Genomic DNA, 22,337 nt, shown 5'->3' with positions numbered 1-22,337 from the left:
CGTCAGGGCGCATGCCCAACGTCATCGCACGTCATTTTATGCGTCGGTGTGTCGGGCCCGCCCCCGCATGCCGACCTGAAAATTCTGCCCATGGAGTCTGGAAGCCCATTAATTTTGGATTTGGAGTAAACCACAAACAATGGCAGGTGTGAATTCCACAAAGGGGTTCCATCTGGGTAGATCTATTAAAGGGGGAGGACCCAACTTTCCAGCAACTTGAAATAGTCTGTGTTGAATTTGCAACAGTCACCTGACCGTTGGCACCCTTCATAGCAACCTTGTTCGTGTCCGTTTTAAAAAATAAAAGACAATTCCGGAAGCTTCCTTGGGTTAGGAACAGAGTCCGTGCTTGAAGTTATGAATAGGATATGGCTTCAATGGGCATAACAACAAGTCAAAAGGTCTCAGGTTTTGATTCTCTGCCTGTGGTGAATTAGCTAATTTCACTAAATGATCATTAGTCCAGCCTCCTGAGTCATAGATCGCAAGACTCCTGCCTTGATCATTGTCCAGTGGCCTCCACTGAAAAGTGTACCGTTATGGAATAGCCTGTTCACATTTACCAGCTGGGCATGTGCATGAAGAGCAGACGCAGGGGTTTTCTTTTATTACTCTTTCATGGGATGTGGACAAGACCAACATTTATTACCCATCCCTAATTGACCTTGAGGAGGTGGTCCTGGGCTACCTTCTTGAATAGAAAGGGACATTAGTATCTTGGGAACTGTTTCTAAGGAAGAGCCATTGCATATGAGAGGGGAAGGAGAGATACATTGTAAGAAAACATAGCACAGTCCCATGATGCGTTCAGATAATCAAGACAGCTATTATTTTAGGTATTATTTTTAATTTTGGCATTTAAGCTCATTCCTTCCACTCATCCATTTAACATACATCCTTTGTGTTAGTATTGTGTTGCGTATGTACAGGGTTTCAATCGTCAGTGGCTGCTGCATACATCACATGACATAGAAACAGTGAGAAGGGAAATAGTTGCCATGTTAAAATTCCAGGATAGTTACTATCATATGAGATCAAGGAACATTGCACCTCGATAATGAAGTTAATCTTTTCATCGGGCGGAATCGTGCCAGGTTTGCATTAAGTGCAATACCGAGTGAGAAAAAGGACGTTTTACTCGCTGGCCGCAATGGCGGCTTTTCACACCACATTGTCCCATTCCTGCCTGATTAATTATGCATTCCCGGGAACCACGCCGGGTCGCTGACAGGGCAACGTCTGAGTCGTTCACCCCACTGTCACCTCAGTTCTTCAGTAAACCGGGCGCCATATTTAAAGGCTGCTCCTGTACTGAGCTAGCACTCTTCAAGGGATAGAAAGCTGCTGGGAACTGATGGCTGCCAGAGGGAGGAAACATGCTGCCCCCAGATATAGCGACACCTCCCTCAAGTGCCTACTGGGTGCTGTGGAGGCCCACCACGAAGTCCTCTACTCCTGCTCTGGGTCAAGACCAGCAAGCAAGGTCACCAACCCAGCATGGGAAGCAGTAGCAGTGGTGGTCAGTGCCAACGCCCTGCAAAAGAGGAAAACCACCCAGTGCCAAAAGAGGATGAATGATCATCTCCGTTCCGCCAGGGTAAGTCACTCTTCTCATCACTCAACTCACAAACTCATCACACATCCACAGGGATCTCACTCACTGCCAGTTCAAGCGGCATCACCATTCACTCTCACACACACCTTCATCTTCCCTGCAGATCATGTCCTCATCCCACCCATGGCACCACGCAACACCCACACACATGCCAGGCATCCTTGTTATCTGGTCTGGCAGGCATCTTGCCTACACTCACTCCATCTGTCTCCATGCAGGACAGAAGGGAGAAGTTGCAGTGTGATGGAGGAATGCCTGAAATCAAGGTCTTCACAGACTTTGAAAATAGAGTTATCCAGCTGGCCGGCAAGGATTTGAACTGTTCCTGTGCTGACAGTGAGGTCAGCAGCGCTCAACCAAGTGAGGATCCAGCAGTGCAACATCCATCAGACAACCATGTTGTGAGTCTGTTCCACAGTCCCCTGCCATGTACTAATTATCTCTCTTTGCTTTCACAGGCACATCTAGGAAGCAGCCAGGGGCGTACATTAGTCAGGTCATCGACTCAAGTCCCGAAGAAACCTCGGAAGAAGAATCTGATGACACCTTAATTGAAGACATGTCACAGCGCTCACCCACACCCTCCACCAGTGCAGAGACACACACCTCAGTGGGACCAAGTCCTAGAGTAGCCTCGGGATCACAATCTGATGAGCACATCGCACTGTCTCATCCTCAGCAGGCGGAGGAGGGACTTCCCAGGTGTCTGGCACTTGGAGGATTGCTGGAGGCCAGGAATGTGCTGAGTCCAAGTCAGATGAAGAGCCTTTGGATTTGGTCATACCTCAGTTGCTGGGAAAAGCTCGGGAATGTCAGGAAAGGATGTCCCACTGCATTCCTCAGACTATAAGGCACGATGGAGGAGTCCGTCTGCCTTCAGTGTGAGGTGATAGCGCCGGCATGCCAATGTACTGAGGTTGACACTGGTAGGATGGTGGCCACCATGGAGACCTTGGTTCAGGATGTCACTCTTGCACTGCTGCGTGGGCTCAACTCCATCGCTGATGCCATAGTTGGCCTCCAACAGTGTCAACATGGTGCGGGGCTACTCGATCTCACTCCAGCTTCCCTTTCTCCTCAGGGAATCAGCCAGGGGCCCTCAGGCACCCATAGGATGGAAGGTCAGCAGGTGCACACCCAGGGGCCATCCAGTCAGGTGACTCTGGGCGTGTCCGGCCCATCCAAATCCCCTCTTCCTATGACTCCAGCAGCTCCAACTCCACAGGCTGGGGAGGGTGCCACTGCCACACAGCAGGACCCCGAAAGCAGGCCAGGGCCCTTCAGAGGACACCCATCAATATCATCACAGGCAGGGCATAGCAGTCAGCAGGCTGTCTCCACCTCCACTGTGGATGTTGGTGGACCACCAAGATGGCAGGTTTAGGAAGGTAAAGGAGATGTAGTTGCACAGCCTGGCCATGGGCATAATCACTTGTACATACTGTTCACTATTGTAAATAAACTCCCAAGAATGTCTCCCTGCCTATGGCTCCTTGTTCTGAAGAGCAGTGTTTGTGTCACTCAGATGTAAAACATTGGTCCCTGCGCAAGATAAAGACAGGTGTCTCAGTCCAAGCCCTCTATCCTGTGCTTTGTGCAGCCTTCCCAGCACACTGATGGTGTGGCCTTCACTGTCACTGGACACATCAGTCATGCCTGCACCTTGATGGGGCTCATCATTGCTGCCAGAATGTCCTGGGCCAGCAGCACAGAGTTCCTTCATTCTCTCTGCGTGCTCCTAGCACCTTTGAGGTGTGGCTGGCCTCCCATCTTATCAGCATCTGTGCCCAGTGACAGTGTGGTCCTGGAGGGTTCAGCTCATGAAGGATACCATAAGATCAGGAGAAGTTAAATTTCCCCACTGCATCTCCATGATATGACCCTGATCACAGAGCACAAGCGATCTGCCATCAGCCAGACAGGAGTCAGACATTCACATGAGCTATGTGAGGATGTACGGAGTGTCCCAATTGCATGTCATCATCATCCTCCTGGAATGTAGGGACTATGGGCACCCACTGCATCTCCATGACAGGAGCCTTATCAGAGACAGTATGTGCGCTGCCATCAGCCAAATTGGAATCAAACATTCACAGATGCAATGTGAGGACCTATGTCATTATCATCCTCCACAAATCTAGCAGCTATGAGGGCCTCCTGAGCGCGTCTGCCTCAGCTGGCCAGTGCGATCGCCGTCATCCTCGCATTCAAGGGCCTCCTCACCTTCATCCCCGCCGTTGTCCTCCTCATTGGAGGAGACCTCCAGCTCCACCATCTCCTCCTCAGCCATCTCCTCTGCCTGTTCCAGCACAAGGTTGTGAAGGGCGCAGCAGAAGACAACGATGCATGGGACCCTCTGTGGACTGTATTGCAGGGCTCCACCAGACTTGCCCAGGCACCAGAACCTCATTTTCAACATTCCGATGGTCTGCTCCACCAAGTTGTGATTTGCAGGCTGAGCCTCATTGTACCTTCGCTCTGCTGCAGTCTGAGGTCACTGCACGGCAGTCATCAGCCACGTCCTCTGTGGGTGGCCCTTATCCCCGAGAAGCCAACCCTGCAACCTCTGTGGACCCTGGAAGACGTCAGAGATCTGAGACCTGCTAAGAATGTAGGAGTCATGAACATTCCCTGGGAATCATGGGAGTACCTGTAGGATGTGTTTGTGGTGGTCGCGCACCAGCTGAACATTCTGCGAGTGGAAGCCCTCATGGTTGATGTAGTTGACCGCTTATTGCCACAGAGATCTGAGCAGCATGTGAGTGCAGTCCATGGCACTCTGCACCTGTGGGAATCCTGAGATCTGCGCAAACCCCAGCACTCTTGCTTCCTGGCTTTCCTGATCCCAGGTGAAATCGACAAAGTCATGTGCCTTCGCAAATATGGCATCCGTGACCTTATGGTTGCATTTGTGTGTGGACACTTGCAAGATCCCACAGAGGTCAGCTGTGTAACCCTGAAAGGAGCCACTGGCATAAAAACTGAGTGCCATGGTCACTTTCATGGCCATGGGCAGTGGATTATCTCCAAGTACCCGTGGTGCCAAATCCTGCAGCAGGTGGCAGATGTGATTGATCAGTTCCCTGGACATGCACAGTCTTTGGCGACACTGGTTCTTGGTAATCTGCATGAATGACAATCGGCGTCTGTAGATCCTGGGTCTAGCCAAGCGCCGACTTGCAACTGCTCGCTGTGGCTCTTCAGAGGCGTGCACAGGAGCCCCAGCTGCCCCTTCTTCTTGTGGTGCTGCTCCTCGCTCTGCCCAGCCAGGCGCATCAGTCGTTCTCTTCTCCTTCGTCTTCACTCTGTAAGCCATGAGACATACAGCTAGGTCATCAGGCTCCATGATCCTGATGTGCTCCTCCTGCAGGGTGAAAGAGAGAGACGCGTGGGTTAGCTTGGGTGTACTAATGACCTCTGTTGGTTAAGCCGGACGGCCCCTTAACGTATGCCAGAGAGTGCTGGCCACTACTTGGAAGGTCAGAGTTTAGTGCGCTGCATGGCTGCCCGAAACACCATCTACCTCCGCCTCACTCCACCCGACTGATTGGCGGCAGCTTTGCCCATTGGGCTGCATGCTGTGCTCTCAGCTCAGGCGCAGACATTCTCCTAACCCACACTGTAAAGCTGCACTGTTAGCTTGAACCATGGGGGAGACTGGTCCAATCCTGAATGATGATATTGCAAGGGGCTGTGAGCACCTCCACCAGTGGCTGCTCCATGGCAGCTTTCACAAGGGGATTGTACAACTTGCCCAGTTGGGGTGAAACGTTCAGGAGCATTTGGTAGCAATTTCATGCCTCTGTGTTGCTTGAGTGGACAGATAAGCTGGAGGCCTGACTCCAAGCATGTCAATGTGGCTGCGTCTGGACTGTCTCAGCTGCGGAGGAATGGCCACTTTATACAAGGTTTCACTAATGTGTGGCCACTTCTCTTCCCCCCACCCAGCATGGGCTGTGCACTACCATCAGACCATGCTGCCTTGCTCCCCCAACTCACCCCAACCACTGTGCTGCCCTTGCCCCAGTACTGCACTGTCAGCGAGCTGGGAAAAAGCAATTTGCCTCTGCCCTCACCTGAATGCATGGTGCCTCTTCCTCGAAGTCGAATGGACAACCCTTAAGAGCGCTGCGCGACATTAGTGTGCACTCACCTCCGAGTTCCCCTCAAAATTCATCTCGCTAGGTGCACGCCTTTTAAATGCTGTTGTGAAACATGTCAGCGCACAATCATGCCAACGTGCCTGGATGATGCCATGTTGGGGAGGTGACTCTAGCAGGCAGGGCTTATAATTATATTCAGTTGCATTAAAATGACATTCCCAACATGCGGCAGTGGGAAATGCAGCTCACCATTGACAGGTGGAGCGGGCAATCGCAATCTGGTTTCCCAACGTTGTGAAACTGATCTTTGGCCTTCTCACCATATTGTCCGCTCACGCCCGCCTTGATGCCTTCACCAACAAGGATGGAAAATTTTGGCCATCGCATTTGTTTTCATTTTTGATTTTTCACTTATGCTTTCTCAGCAGCTTCTTATTTGTACATAATTGTTTTAGTTTGAACACCATTCGCTCATTGCCTTGTGCTTCCTTTGTTGCTATTAACATTGGTGCTAAATTTCACGAATAATTGATATCACCAGGACCCCAGGCTACAGCCTTCTCTTCAAATGGACATTAATGCATAAATATTGCATTAAAGATCTTCAATTTACATTAGGAATTTTCAGACTGTCTCTGTTTAAATTTATGGGACATGTTTGGAATACTACATTCAGTTATCCTCCTGCGCTCTCACCCCCTCCCCGTCAGTTTCCCCTTACATGTGTTTGGTCAGGATAGTAAAACAGGACATTTTCTTAGATGCCACTAATGTTGTTTGTTGGGCAAGTCAGTAAAAATCAGAGTGAAGTGATATTAAATGAGGACCATTCTCCCGATAAAACTCAAATTCTAGGGGATATTTTAAAGGATTAGTTAACAATAGAAATGTTTTTGAAAACTCCTTTTGCAGTATTGTGAAATATTTATTTTCAGACTTTTAAATTCAACATACTAGTTAATATTAAATAGTCTCAATGAACATCATTGGTGTTCATCGAGGAGATAAGAACACAGGAAGTATGGAACCAAGAAAGGTTGCTCAGCCCATCACGTTGGTTTATTCCATAGGCCTCATCCTCAAGGTAATAGTAATATAAACAAAACTCCAGAATATTCTTCCATCCTCACATCACCAGTAAGAGACCCTAGACTGCTACCCCTAGCCAATGTTTCTTACTGTCCTAAGCAAAATGACCATTATATCTGTTGAAGCTTTAGATCACTTCAGTTTATAAACATCAGTTTATAACTATCTCTACCATCTCAAATCTCATTCCTAACCGGCTCTTAAGATAATTCTTTTCTCCCGAAGTATCAATTATCTTAGCAACTTACTGGAGGGTTTGCTTCACAATCTCTTACAAGACCCGCATCACTTTTATCCAATTGGAAAGGTTGACAGCTTGCCAGCTGGAGTAAACCTGGAATAACAAAAATCACTATTGAACTATGAATTACAAGTTACTCTCCCCTGGAATCAAGAGACAAACTGGTTCAAAATAACTGAGTTGAACATTGGGCCATCAATCCTTAAGTCAGCAGGTGACTGAATATGTAAATGGTAAGACAATGATTAAACAATAACAAAGCAAATTGTAAAACATTGTGATGCATTCATTAATTAGTTTTTGAATATATACAAGCTGTCAGTGCAGAGATGAATCTAAAATAACTTACCTACAGTCACAGCATGCCTCTTAAGTACAATATTTTGTTGAACAAAGAAAATTATAAGTGCAGGTACCAGTAGCACATTTAAAAAAAAAATCGAACAATTTCAAGTTTGTTCAGTTGTCAGTCTAATCTACTGGTAATGCAAGTGCTAAAAAGGTCAATATCTGTAGTGGACAAGAGTTTCAACTGGCTGGGGTAGGCAACCATGAATGGGCCACTAAAGAACTGTTTAAAATAATTGATTTATATTTTAAACCCCAATAACATTTTCAGATCATTTATAAAAACAACAGAGCCTGGAAAGGTTTCTTGGAGTCAGTGCAGCAGGAGCAAGAAAGACCACAGAACAGGATAAAGTATCAGCACTAGTTGGGTAAATTTTCCTCTCCTATGATGGGCTAGGAGGGTGTGTAAGAACCAGGACACTGTGTGAAGATACATTTTAAGAAGAATTTATTACCTGGAAGGGGAAATATAAAAAGATATATGCACATTTATTAAAAAATAAATAAAAAGTAATGGGCTTACCTGGCTTCTTATTTTGAACTATAGATGTCCAATATGGTGGAGAGAGAGAGAGAATAATAAGTGACCAAAAAATTTCTCTGTGATACCAGCCAATGGCCAGCGCCTACAGCTATATATAGACTTAAAGCTGTACTTTAAAGTAATTCACTGTTTTTGCCTCATTGACTGTTACAATAATTGGGATTGCTAGTTACAAACATGGCAGATTTCACTGGAAAAAAACTACATACCAATGTGACAGTTGAGTGTGAACTCATTTATAATGGGAAATCTCACAAGCCATATATAGGCAATCTCTCTTAGAAATGCATATCTATTCTTATATTAAAGCCATTAGAAGCAAGGTTAGAGAATAGGGGAAAATTGGATGAAGGCAGAGGAAGAACTGCAACGCTGGAGGCCAGAATATGAGTGAAGGAGAAAGTAAATTGTGGTTACAAACCATTTGAAGGGGGGTCCAGACAAGTAGAGAATAATGAGAAGCCAGAGAACAATTAAAGGCCTAAGGATGTAGGGAAGACTCAAAGGTTCAGGAAGATCATTAAAGCAGGGTGAAGGTCTTAGAAATCTACATTATTGGAACCAGTGATACCAGTATGGCAAGCCTGGTTAGATAGTTGGGGGATTGGGAGGATAGAGGAGAGTAAAGAGGGGGGTGGGGAGCAAGAACATGGAGGAAGATACGAGAGGAGGGATCAATTTTGGGCCCCGTATTTCAGGAAGGATGTGCTTGCCCTGGAGAGGGTCCAGAGGAGGTTCACGAGAATGATCCCAGGAATGAAAGGCTTAACAAATGAGGAACGTTTGAGGACTCTGGGTCTATACTTGATGGAGTTTAGAAGGATGAGGGGGGATCTGATTGAAACTTACAGAATACTGAAAGGCCTGGATAGAGTGGACGTGGGGAAGATGTTTCCATTAGTAGGAGAGACTAGGACCCGAGGGCACAGCCTCAGAGTAAAGGGAAGAGATGAGGAGATAAACTTCTTTAGCCAGAGATTGGTGAATCTATGGAATTCATTGCCATTCAAAGGCTGTGGAGGCCAGGTCATTGAGTGTATTTAAGACCAAGATAGATAGGTTCTTGATTGGTAAGGGGATCAAAGGTTACGGGGAGAAGGCGGGAGAATGGGGTTGAGAAACTTATCAGCCATGATTGAATGGCAGAGCAGACTCGATGGGCCGAATGGCCTAATTTCTGCTCCTATGTCTTATGGTCTTATGATGAGAGAGATAGGGGCTCATGGAGGAAGAGGTGATGCAGGAGTGGGAGAAGTCAATCAAGGAAGAAAGTGATAGTTATTGCCCTTGCATATTATTATTTGAATATTAGAGGGGCCACTGGCGGAATAAACTATATTTATAGGAAGTCAAGGTCACTATAAAGGCTGAGGTATGGAGTAAGGAAGAAATATATTGAATGCCTAAGATTCCATTTCAGCATTGCTGTGATGGGCAGCTCATTTTTGCGGGGGAAGGGGCAGGCATAGGCCAAGGTCAGGAACAGAAGCTATGTCAAATAAAAAATATGAACAGCCAAATTTCTAGACCTTTAGCTTTTTCTTATGTTAATCTATATAAAATTATTAGCTATCTCACAGAAACTGCCATAATCATAAAACAGAACAATCAAAAGATTTACGGCTGTGGTGAAAATAGTTTGAGTGTTCTTAAATTGATTCATGCATCATCATTGCTTAATATCCTGTGAGTCAGTGGTGACGTGAGTGATTGTGGATTTGGGTGGGGCACATTGAGGTGTGGAAGGGAGGACAGAGGGTTGGGTTAGGGGAATGGAGGAGTAAAGAGCGTGGCCTCCTTGGTATGGTGGGAACAGTCTATCAAGGTCAGAAAATGAGGGGCCTAAATGATGGTGTCAGGACTGTCCACATGTAGGTCCATCTTAGGGTGTTGGCTGGCAGGGCTTTGAGTTCACCTACAACATTTCATTTATCTCCGCTGAGAGTGATCTTGGACAATGTCCTTCACAATGCACAGAAGGGAGGGCCAGCTACACCTACAAGTTCAGCCATGTCCCACGGAGTGGCATGTATAACACTGGACACCAACATGAACATTCAATAAAGAGTAAACAGAAACACATCATTGTTTCATCTACAATAAAGAAATGTCCCTAATTGCCCTGTAACCATCTCTGTATGCCAACCATGAGACTTGCTAGTACATTTAGCTCTCTGACTAAGCAGGTCTCAACAAATAATGATGATGTATACATGAATAAAGTGAAACCAATGTAATGTGAAATATTTACAAGTGAAATTTAAATTTGAAAAGATCTGTGCTACCTTTGTGCCCTCAATAATTCTTATGTTGATGGCAATGGAGTAGAGAAGGAAAGTTGTAGCTGTGATGAAGAGCCCCCCTTGTTTGTTCAGGAAGCTCTTTTATAGCCTACCCGTACCTGCTGCATTTTCAGCTGACAATGGGTTTCATCACTGAAAAAGGCCAGAATGTATCAGTTGGTATGTAGGGCAGAATTCTATCTGTGGCGCTGGTTCCCACACAATTACAGTTAAAATTCAAAGTGCCGATGCTGTGCTGTGCATGGAAGACACGTGCAATTGCATGTGCATGGTATGTGTCTTCCATGCACAGCTTCGGCACTTTGAACCATCAAAAAACAAGAGAGCAGAAGTGGCGCCCACTTCCTGTTCCACTGTTGGGAAAATTATGTCCTATATACCAAATGATACATTCTGGCCTTTTGGTTTTAAGCTAGGAGGCATACATTATTCATGAGTTTCTATCTAATTATAGTGACTCTTAATACCAGCAAAAGAGACTCAAATTCAAAGTTTTAGTGGAGATCCATCTATCGGTACATAAGGATATGACAAAGCATCAACCTATAACAGGGGATTTGACCTAAAATGACCATTAATGGCTAATGCTGACAAAAATATAGAACAAAGCCCCAAACACTACTGCCCAAATATTAACTGAAATAGTTTTAATGTGCAAGGTAGGGAGGGAGCAAAATTCTTAAGTTGTAGCTAGGACAACATTTTTGCCAGAACGGAGAAAGCCCAATAAGGGAGGGGGCAGTTTTGGATTTAATATTCGGAAATGAGCCCGGACAGATAGAAGGCATATCAGTAGGGGAGCATTTTGGAGATAGTGACCATAACTCAGTTAGATTTAGGATAGTTATGGAAAAGGATATGGTTGGACCTGGAATAAAAGTTCTAAACTGGGGAAAGGCTAATTTTACCAAGATGAGATACAATTTGGCCCAAGTGGATTGGGGGCAGCTACTTGTAGATAAAGCTGTGTCAGAGCAGTGGAGGCATCTAAGAAGAAAATAGTGAGAGTACAGGGCAAATATGTTCCCGCAAAGACAAAGGGGGGGACCAAGTCCAGAGAATCCTGGATGTCAAGGGACATAAAGTTTAGGATTAAGAAAAAAAGAGAAGCTTATGGCAGATACCGAGGGCTCAATGTGGCAGAGTCCTTAGAGGAGTATAAAAATTGCAGGGGGGAACTTAAAAAGGAAAATAGGAAAGCTAAGAGAGGCAGGAGAAAGCATTGGTGGGTAGAATAAGTGAAAACGCAAAGGGGTCTTTTAAACATATAAAGAGCAAGAGAATAACTAGGGAGAGAGTAGGGCCAATTAGGGACCATAGAGGTAATCTGTGTGTAGACCCGGAAGACGTGGGTAGTCCTCAATGAATACTTTGTGTTGGTCTTCACAATGGAAAAAGACGATGCAGGTATAGACATCAGGGTGGAGGATTGTGAAATATTGGAGGAAATTAACATAGAAAGAGAGGAGGTGCTAGCAGGTTTAGGGGCCTTAAAAGTGGATAAATCAGTTTGATGAGATGTATCCCAGGCTGTTGAGGGAGGCAAGGGAAGAGATATCAGGGGCCCTGACAGTAATTTTCAAATCCCTTCTGGCCACAGGTGAGGTGCCAGAGGACTGGGGGACTGCTAACATTGTCCCATTATTAAAAAAGGGAGGAAGAGATAGACCAGGAAATTACAGGCCAGTCAGTCTAACCTCAGTGGTGGGGAAGTTACTATAAAGAATTCTGAGGGACAGAATATATCTGTACTTGGAGAGACACAGGTTAACCAAGGATAGTCAGCATGGATTTGTTAAGGGAAGGTTGTGTTTGACAAATTTGATTTAATTTTTTGAGGGGGGTAACCAGGAGTGTTGATGAGGATAATGCATTGATGTGATCAACATGAACCTTAGCAAGGCTTTTGATAAGGTCCCTCATGGCAGACTGGTCAAGAAAATAAGAGCCCATGGGATCCAAGGAAAAGTGGCACGTTGGATCCAAAATTGGCTGAGAGGCAGGAAGCAGAGGGTGATGGTAGAGGGATGTTTCTGTGACTGGAAATCTGTTTCCAGTGGGGTTCTGCAGGGTTTGGTGCTGGGGCCCTTGCTCTTTGTGGTGTACAAAAATGATTTGGACTTAAATGTAGGAGGTAAGATCAAGAAGTTCGCGGATGACACCAAAATTGATAGGGTGGTAAATATTGAGGAGGATAGCCGCAAACTGCAGGAGGATATCAATGGACTGGTCAGGTGGGCAGAGCAGTGGCAAACAGAATTCAACCCGGAAAAGTGTGAGGTAATGCACTTTTGGAGGGCTAACAAGGCAAGGAATAACATTATGAATGGTAAGACCCTGGAAAGTACTGATGATCAGAGGGATCTTGGTGTGCATATCCACAGATCCCAGGTAGCTGGGGAGGTAGATAAGGTGATTAAGAAGGCATATGGGATACTTGCCTTTATTAGCCAAGGTGTAGAATACAAGAGCAGGGAGGTTATGCTGGAACTGTATAAAATGCTGGTTAGACCACAACTGGAGTACTGCATGCAGTTCTGGTCACCACATTATAGGAAGGATTTGATTGCACTGGAGAGGGTGCAGAGGAGATTTACCAGGATGCTGCCTGGGCTGGAGGGTCTGAGCTATGAGTAAAGATTGGATAGGCTGGGGTTGTTTTCCTTGGAGCAGTGAAGGCTGAGAGGGGACCTGATAGAGGTGTATAAGATTATGAGGGACATAGATATGGTGGATATGAAGGCACTTTTTCCATTAGGAGAGGGATCAATAACCAGGGGGCATAGATTAAAGGTAAGAGGTAGAAAGCTAAGAGGGGAGTTGAGAAATTTTTTCACCCAGAGGGTGGTTAGTGTCTGGAACTCACTGCCTGTAAGGGTGGTTGAGTCAGAAACTCTCATAACATTTAAGAAGTATTTAGATATTCACTTGTGTTGCCATAGCCTCCGGGGTTATGGGCCAAGCGCTGGGAAATTGGATTAGTGTAGTCAGATTTTTGTTGACTGGCGCAGACATGATGGGCCAAATGGCCTCCTTCTGTGACGTAAACACCTATGTGTCTATGAGTTTGGATCAATCTTCTATTGTGGGCAAGTCGTTTAGTACATTGTACATTTAGTACCAGTCTGCTGCATCATGGGCTGGCAGGGCTGAAGTTGGTATTCACAATGCAGTACACATTGGGTTCTCTAAATCACAACATCTGTTAGGAAAGGTTATTTGACTGTTACTAACTTATGGGCATTAGATCGCAAGCTGCGAGAGCCGACCTACAGATGAGCCAAACAACTGCTTGAGATAATTATACAATCAGAATCATGTCTGTTAGCTAACATCCTGGATTCATCCATTACAATTCTTTGATATGTCCTGCTCCAGGGATGTGGCGGCATACAATCAGACTGCATGGTCATATATCTTCAATATAGGCTGTGGATGTGAGGAATTGTCATGGCTTCAGGTCAAAGGTGGCCACCTACTAGCATGCTAAACTAACAAATCTGTACTCCTCCGTATTGACACTGCTTGAGGACATTCTGAAGGAAGCAATGGTGTAAAATATACCCTGGGTGGAGGTATTCAACGTTCATCTCCAAAAGTGTTTGGTTATTGCCACGGTTAACAGAGATGGCCATTTCCTGAAGGACATAGCTGCCAAACAGAGCATATAGCAGGTAGTAAGGGAACCAACATAAATTAGCAGCAGACACAATTTTTTGTGACAGTATTGGTAACATTGGCCACCACACCCTCCATTATTCATTTTGGAAAATTACTACTATGCTAAACTAGCAGCCCAAAGACAGTACATCCATGAAACACTCTGGGCTGTTATCAACAGCAGAATTTATATCACCACAATCAGTAAACCCATGTCCCAACACTTTCCTCACTCCTTCACCAGTATCAAACCAGTAAGCCGAATGTGGTACAATGGAAAGTGTAGATGGGTGAGCCAGGAGCAGCACCAGGCATACTTTAAAATGAGGCACTGACTTAGTCAAGCAAATGGCCTGGGTTTTGATCCTCAAGGCTGGTAGCTGGAGTCAGGAGAATTCCTGGCTCAACACGCCTTCCTCGGGAGAAAGTGCCTACTAAGGTGGGATCTTCATTGCTGAGGGGCAGGTGCGGGCTGGAGTTGGGCCAGCCAGCCCAGAAAGAAGTTGGAGGCAGCCACAAGGACTGCCAGGTGCTGTTTAAAAGGCCCGCCTTAGCTCTGTGGGACTTTGTCCCAGTTGAAAACACAAAGGCCTTTCAGCCCTCACCCTTCAAACATTCCCCATGCCCCATCCATGCCAGGTCATGCCCCCCACCCACCTCTATGACCCTCACATGCTCCCTATGCCAAGCTCTGCCCTTCCACCCACCCCAATGGCTCCTCATGCCCTCTATGCCAAGCTATGGGGCTTCCACGCTCATTGACCCACAGTACACTTTCTAGAACCAATGAACACAATAATATATAGCAATATGTATAAACAAAGCTTTGAAAAAGAAGTACTCCACTCATAACTTTCTCCTATGTTTGAAAAAATGTCTTCACTGCGAGTTAATAAAAGTGTCAATCATCTTTTAAGTATCAAAAGCCAGGAACCCTCAAAACCATTTAACTTGTGTAATCAAACATTGTGAAATTGACAGCAGAGATAAGAGAACTTGAGCTGTTAGTCAAACAATGTTTCCTCTACAGAGCAAGTGTTCTAGTACTCTAATAGATGCCTGGGCTCTGAGCCAAGCCTACATAATGAGGCTTGCCTGAGCACCCAGACAACCATTAAGTTTGTTGAAACAACTGCAAAAGGGCAGAGCTTGACATAAGGGACAAGAGGGGCCATAGGCATGTGTGGAAGGGCAGAGTTTGGCATGGGGACATGGATGGTAGATGGGGGGACATAACCTGGAATAGGGGGCATGAGAAGTGCCTTTTGAACTTACCTTTTAAAAGGTCCCCTTATGCAGACTCAAATTCGCAACTCCTCTGAGGAGCCATGACCTATGGTGACTCTTTAAAAACCTGGCCTGACTTCATGAGAATTGTGGAGGAGTAGGAGATGCCTATCTCCGCGATGGAGCCGGCCAGGTCAGGGGTGCCGGGTGCGGGCTTTTGACAGGAACCAGCCCGTGCATTTTAGAGGCACTCCCGAAAATCAGTCAGCCCAGGAACGTGGTCGGGAATCCAAGAATCGGGACCCACTCTCCATTTTTAAAGGGCTCCCGAGTCAAACTGACTCGGTGAAAATCCTGGCTAATGTATAGTTATCTACATGTAAAAATGAAAACCAGCAAGCTGTAGAAATAACAAAAGAGTCAAAGCTATGCTCTGTAGCCTTAAGGATGATGGTGGATGATCAGGCAAATTATGATCTTCAACTATGGTGGACCACAGCATGCGAGTGTAAGAGAAAAAGCTGATGTTTTCCCAAATATCTTCAGACGAAAGCTATAAATGGGAAATTGTATTCGGTGACAGTGCCCAGCCAAATTGGTTCATTCCATTTGAAGATTAAAAAGTGACTTGAGTGCACAGGACACAGCAAAGGTTACTAGCCCTGTCAACATCATGGCTGTTATGCGAAAAACCTTTGCACCAGTTCTAACCACCTTTTAGCCACACTACAATTCAGTCATGAAACTGGCACCTACCTTATGTAGGCATTTGCCTAAATATATTCTATCCTCAATAAGAACGGGAATCATTGAATCTGGCCAATTACCTTCATCTGAGCTTCCTTCAAAATCATCAAAAAAGTGATGGAATAGGTCATCAATAGTGTCATGAACCCATAAACTGTTCATCAATATTCGGTTCTGGTTCCTTTGAAAAGACCAAGTCTCAGACCTTGTCACCAGGCAAGTTGAAAGCCAGAGGAAGGATGAGAATAACTACACAGAAGATCAAGGCAAATTTGACTGAGATTGGCAACAACGAGCCCTAATCAAACTAATTTTAATGCTGGCTAAATGAAAAAGCTTTGATATCTGGAGGCATTGATGGAAGATAGGTTGAGGTTATTGGAGGCTAATCATTGTTTATTACTGTAATAGTGCTTCACGATAGTGTCCATGACCAAATAATCATTGCCTGTTTCATCAGTGGTCTTTCCTCAAACGTAAAGTTAGAATTGAACATTACTCTGACAATTCCACAGTGTGCTACTGGATTCAGAACTCCCCCAATAATGATGTGGTTTATACCAGCCTATAGAAGGACCAGGGCAAAATCTAGGCTTGGGTTAAAATGTTTTGGGGAACAATTGTGCCCCATAAGTGCCAGTAAATTACCATAGACAACAGTAAAAGCTGAATTCCCTGACCTTCAGTCGCACCACCATTGGTGACACCCCAACCATAAACACCCTGGTGATCACCAATGGTCATAGCCAGAACCTTAAAGAGTCAACCTACACATTAACACCACGATTACAAGACAGATGTGCGATGAATGTTTCACCTTCTGACCCCGCAAAACCTTTCTATCATGTGCAAGTATCAAATCAGGAATGTGATGGATTACATAGCCAACATTCAAGAAGCTTAGGACCACTCAGGATACTGTTTGATAGGCTCCTTTGCCACTGGACTTAATATCCAGTCCCTCCACCACTATGGTTCTACTATGTACAGGAAGCGCTGCAGCAAATTAACAAGCTTACTTCAGCAGACCGTCTCTGTCTCTTGACCTTTGCTATCAAGAAGACTCTCGCAGAGAGATCATGAAACACCTCCAACTTCAAGCTCTGCTCCAAGCTACACACCATCCTTACGTGGACATATATTGCTATTTTTTAATCACAATGGTAATCACCACAGGTTGGTGGGTAGTTCAAGGAAAGGCTCACTGACATCTTCTTAGGTTGGCAAAATGACCACAGCCCTGTCAGTGTCTACCACATTCCGATAACAAATAACAAAAAAGCACCCTAGCACAATGCAAGGAGAAAGTTCGACCCAATCTATTCTTGTGGAACAACAAATACCCATACAACACTGAAACACACTGAAAGATAATCCTAACTACACTGACAGATAGTTTAAAAGTTTCATAAAAATTCAAAGCTTAATGAAATGTTGTCACTGGTTTGCTATTCTCTCTCTCCAATGAGGCACATTCAGCAAATTTTGCAGCTTTTTAATATTAAAGAACTGCAATGTTTTTGGCTAAGTACGGCATTTGGAATATTCGGGGAATTTTTGAAACTGAATAAGATCAAAAATGGAGCAGGCTACTTGAATATTTTCTTAGTAACTTCTATTTAGCGACAAATAATAAAAAAAGCTAAGAAATCTAAGTTGAAAAATGTTGTCAAGATTAAAAACACATTGCCATTCAACTTTAAGGCAAAATAAATCAATTTATTCACCTTCTAGTACCAGAAGACATGTCCAGACAGCAATGCAGAAAAGTCTCATATTCCAAATGTGAGTCTGCTATGTCGCACAGTGGATTTAGCACAGCCAACTGAAAGAAAACATTAATTAGCCAAACCTTAATAAACTTTATCAAGGTCACATGGATATACTGTTATCACATGATAAACAAGTGTATAATCTTAAATTATGAGTCATTAACTATTTATTGCAGAGCAAAGGCAATTTTAGATAAGTTCTCCTCTATTAAGTTGAGAAAAAGATAAATTGTTGCAAGGCTGTTACAAGACAATAGTTGTATGAAGGAATCTGGCCATAATGAGGGATTATAAGGTTAAATGAGTTACTTTCCATTGGAATGAGGGCTTAAAAATTAAAAAGGGTCCATAAAAGAATAGAAAAAGTTCATCCCTCTAATACTGAATTATCATGAGCCCCTAAGTGAAAAAAAAATAACCTGGGCTGAATAATACAAGGTGGAAATGGGCCTGTACCGCATCCATGCGATGTATTGTTAGGCGCAATGATGTCAGATCATGTTCCCAATGTCATCACATCCAAACATGATAATACAGTTGGCAGGTGGGCCTAGAAATCGGCACCCTGCGCACCTTATTTAAATTTAATTTAATTGCACAGTTAAGCTTGTTAATGTGCCAATTGACTGGAATAATATGTACTGTGAACAATACAGTCAGCTTAGACAGTGTGAATCACACCAGATGGGGATCTCGTTTACTTCACTGAAAGTTTGTAAGGGTGGGTTAAAAGTCACCAGCTGGGTCCTTCGTTTCACCTCAGAAAGTCAGGCTGTTGTGAGTGCTGCAAGCATTTGCTACTGGAAGCAGTGTTTCCAAGGGATGTCTTTGCTCTTTTGAGGTGTCATTTAGCCTTCAGGACGATGCATTTAGACCGTCAACTGTACCTCAGTCTTCTTGGTAGTGAAAGCATGAGAATGGTGGTCTCCATGGGAGACACACCTCCAGTGAGGAGGAAGGGGAGGGAGATCGAGATGGAGAGGAAGAAGGCCAGATAGTCAGGGGCAGGACACAGCTGCTAGACTGGGTCTGCGGCAGGTGGTGAGGAAACCAACTTGACCTCATCCTCACCAACCTGCTTGCCGCAGTTGCATATGTCTATGACAGTATCGGCAGGAGTGACCACCGCACAGTCGTTGTGGAGACAAAGTCCTGCCTTCACATTGAGGATACCCTCCATTGTGTTGTGTGGCACTACCACTGTGCTAAATGGGATAGATTTCAAAAAGATCTATCAACTCAAGACTGGGCATCCATGAGGCACTATGGGCCATCAGCAGCAGCAGCAGAATTGTACTCAAATACAATCTGTAACTTCATGGACTGGCATATCCCCCACTCTACCATCACCATCAAGCCAGGGGATCAACCATGGTGCAATGAAGAGAGCAGGAGGTCATGCCAGGAGCAGCACCAGGCATACCTAAAAAAATGAGGTGTCAACCTGGTGAAGCTACAACACGTCTACTTGCATGCCAAACAGCATGAGCAGCAAGTGATAGACAGAGCTAAGCGATCCCACAACCAATGGATCAGATCTAAGCTCTGCAGTCCTGCCACATCCAGTCATGAATGGTGGTGGACAGTTAATCAGCTCACTGGAGGAGGAGGCACCATAAATATCCCCATCCTCAATGATGGGGGAGCCCAGCACATCAGTGAAAAAGATAAGGCTGAAGAATTTGCTATAATCTTCAGCCAGAAGTGCCGAGTGGATGATCCATCTCGGCCTCCTCCGGAGGTCTCCAGCATCACAGATGCCAGTCTTCAGCCAATTCAATTCACTCCACGTAATATCAAGAAATGGCTGAAGACACTGGATACTGCAAAGGATATGGGCCCTGACAATGTTCCAGCAATAGTACTGAAGTCTTCTGCTCCAGAACTAGCCAAGCTGTTCCAGTACAGCTACAACACTGGCACCAACTAGCTATGTGGAAAATTGCCCAGGTATGTCCTGTGCGCAAACAGCAGGACAAATCTAACCCGGCCAATTACCGCACCATAAGTCTACTCTAGATCATCAGTGAAGTAATGGAAGGGGTCATCGACAGTGCTATCAAGTGGCATTTGCTTTACCAGAGTGTAATATTTGATAAATTGGTTTTAAGCTGATAGCCTTAAACCACAGTCAGCTGAGTTTTTGACAAATCTGATCAAGATCAAAACGAATTATTACTAACTCCTTAATCTTGGAACATAGTTCGTTGAATCATGAAAATTGAGCATTGCGAGCACTTATAGCTTGCTGCTATACTGGCTTTCTTAGAAATCAAGGCAGAGGGACGAACTTCACCTGGAAACTAGCAGTTATACAACCTTATTTGGGAAGTAAAGGTAGATGGACTTACTTAGAATAAGAGTACAATCGTTATACCTAAGAAATTAGTTATACAACTTGAAAAAAATATAAATATTGGAAGCACACATTGATTTTTTTAGATTCATTTAACTCACTTAATTGTCTCTCAAGGTAAATGTATGGCTATCAGAGTGGGGCAATGATGATCCACCTCTTAACTTGGTATCTTGCTAACTCTATAGTCTTCTACTAAGTCAGGGATTTAAGGTAAATGTTACTTTAATAATCAATGGATATCCTACTTAAATATTTTACTGTAACAATAATTTGATTTAAAAACTGGATTCTCTATTAGAAGTAAGATTGTATTTTCTATCTTTTCCTAGAACTAGCAATGTTGCGATTGGCTGCCTCACCAATTGTGAATTGCATGCTTGGTTCTTTAATAAACTTTGATATAGTTTAGAATTTACATTATCTCACATAGTCTTCTGTATCGCTAACTTGTGAACCCCGTCTCTGTACACTCTTTTGTGGAGAGGTATATCAATGTCGAGAGATCCCCAGACCCTTACAATATCCAGGCTATTATAATCTGGCTGAAATTTGTTAAAAAGGTTATCTGGAAGATGTTAATATTCTTAGCTTGTTCTTTTCCTTTGGGGGCTATTAGACTGGACATTGAGACCCATTCAGTGTCTTAAGGATTTGGGTTCCTTAACCTAAAATCTGAGACTGATCACCTGAGAAGTACACTTGATCTGGGATGGTCCCAAAAAAATGGCTAGGATTATATCCAGCACAGCTGCATCAGATTTTGCTGTCATGGGAATCGAATGGCATTTGTAATTAGTTACATTTCCCTTGCGTATTTAAGTTTTTAAAAAATTTGCAAGGCAAGTTGCTGAAAGTGTGAGCTGATAATGTCACAGCAACTAAACATCTGAAACCTGAGTAACAGGATAACAAACAGGATATCTCCTTATCCACACAGATTTAATAATTGTGAAATAAGCGGTGTAAGGACTGAAAAGTAGGATGAATTGAAGGTGTAAATTCAATGTCAAATCAGGTACAAAAAGAGAAATTAGGAGAGGGAAAGAAAAATAGATTGAGAGAGTAAAAAGAGACAGAAAGGAAAAGTTAATAAAATTGTTGGCCAGGGGCTGCAGCTGAACTGCTGACACAGGCAAAAGCAACTTTTGACCTGAAGTAACCTGAGTCCAGTCACTGGTCTGAGAAGTAGTTGAGTGTCTTGAAGAACAAAGGGAATGAGATAAGACACAAGTCCTTATTTAGGAAAGGAGGAACAAGGTAATGCTACCTAAGTCTTGGAACAGAGCCAATGAGAATATGCCACAGACTAGGCAAGCAGGCCTAAACCAACGGGAGAGAGACAGCACAGCTTGAAGAGATAAGATTCAGTATAAGACTGGAGGATTTCGGGCGTGGAAGCAGTGAGAATCCGGTGAACAATCATCGCAGAAGTGGAAGAACCTACGTCAGCAACGTAGAGACGCAAGAGAGAGAGAGAATGGAACGCCTGGCCAGCGTCAGCTCTCCTTTTCGGGTATTAGCTTTTATATTCTGTGACCACTCAGGGAGTGTCAGAGAAATCTAGTGTGTGTGCGTTTAGATCCTAGTTTTGGGTATAAAACTGTATAACCTGCTGTAAACTGCACGTCTATATTTAAACAGACGTATACGCCATATGTAGATGATCTAATGACGTGAATAAAGCGAATTTAGAGTTAAGAGAGAATTGACTATTCTCCTCTTTGTACTAAGCCAACAACTGTTACCGGTAACCTCCGGCAACAAAATAAAGTTTTACATTTTTAAAATCTTCAACAAAATAATTAACTGAATTAGACTCCACACTTGTACTACTTAATTTTCTGTGGCAGAGAAGTTGATTAGCAGTAATTAACATTTATCATCTCGTGAAAAAGTGTTTTCACTTGAAATGACGGCAACTTTCTATAACAAGTTTAATTTTTACATACCACACAAATTTAACACTTCACGTCATTCAATGCATGGTAATGGTGAGGCAGACAGCAAAAGCAGAATGGTGCAACTTGGAAGCAATTTTCGGATGTTCAAAGTTAACCATACATCTGCTCCTTGCCTGAATTTGCTGTTTGACTTGCACATAAATAACAGTGAGTGCCATTAACCTTACTCTTATGTTCGCAGCAAAATCCGGCTCAATGAACCAAAAATCAATTTCTTCCTGTCAGTATGGGATAGGTTTCCATGGGGTTCCCCCAATAATGTAGTGTAATTTGGTGGTGGAGGGGGCGGAAATCCACAGAAACCTGAGAGAAACAGCATAAATATCATTTATGGCATTCCTCCAAGTATCCGTGGATTCCAAATG

The 22,337-nt window shown here is 44.2% G+C and overlaps 1 protein-coding gene across 2 annotated transcripts in view; it reads right to left on the bottom strand.

The window, feature by feature from the left end:
- The window catches only part of xpnpep2 (X-prolyl aminopeptidase (aminopeptidase P) 2, membrane-bound), a 157,862-nt gene that overhangs the window by 96,253 nt on the left and 39,272 nt on the right, over positions 1-22,337 (bottom strand). For both annotated transcript variants that reach the window (XM_078547058.1, XM_078547059.1), the window contains exons 2-3: positions 17,608-17,705; positions 7,056-7,141 (exon numbers count right to left, since the gene is read on the bottom strand). In XM_078547058.1, coding sequence (XP_078403184.1) covers positions 7,056-7,141; positions 17,608-17,656 — 135 coding nt within the window. In that variant the 5' untranslated portion in view covers positions 17,657-17,705. The remainder of the gene's footprint in view (positions 1-7,055; positions 7,142-17,607; positions 17,706-22,337) is intronic.

Source organism: Cetorhinus maximus, chromosome 8 (genome assembly GCF_964194155.1).
Source record: "Cetorhinus maximus chromosome 8, sCetMax3.hap1.1, whole genome shotgun sequence".
Lineage (NCBI taxonomy): Eukaryota > Metazoa > Chordata > Chondrichthyes > Lamniformes > Cetorhinidae > Cetorhinus > Cetorhinus maximus.
Note: the sequence above shows the minus strand (reverse complement) of the source record. Positions and strands in the feature narration are given on the sequence as shown.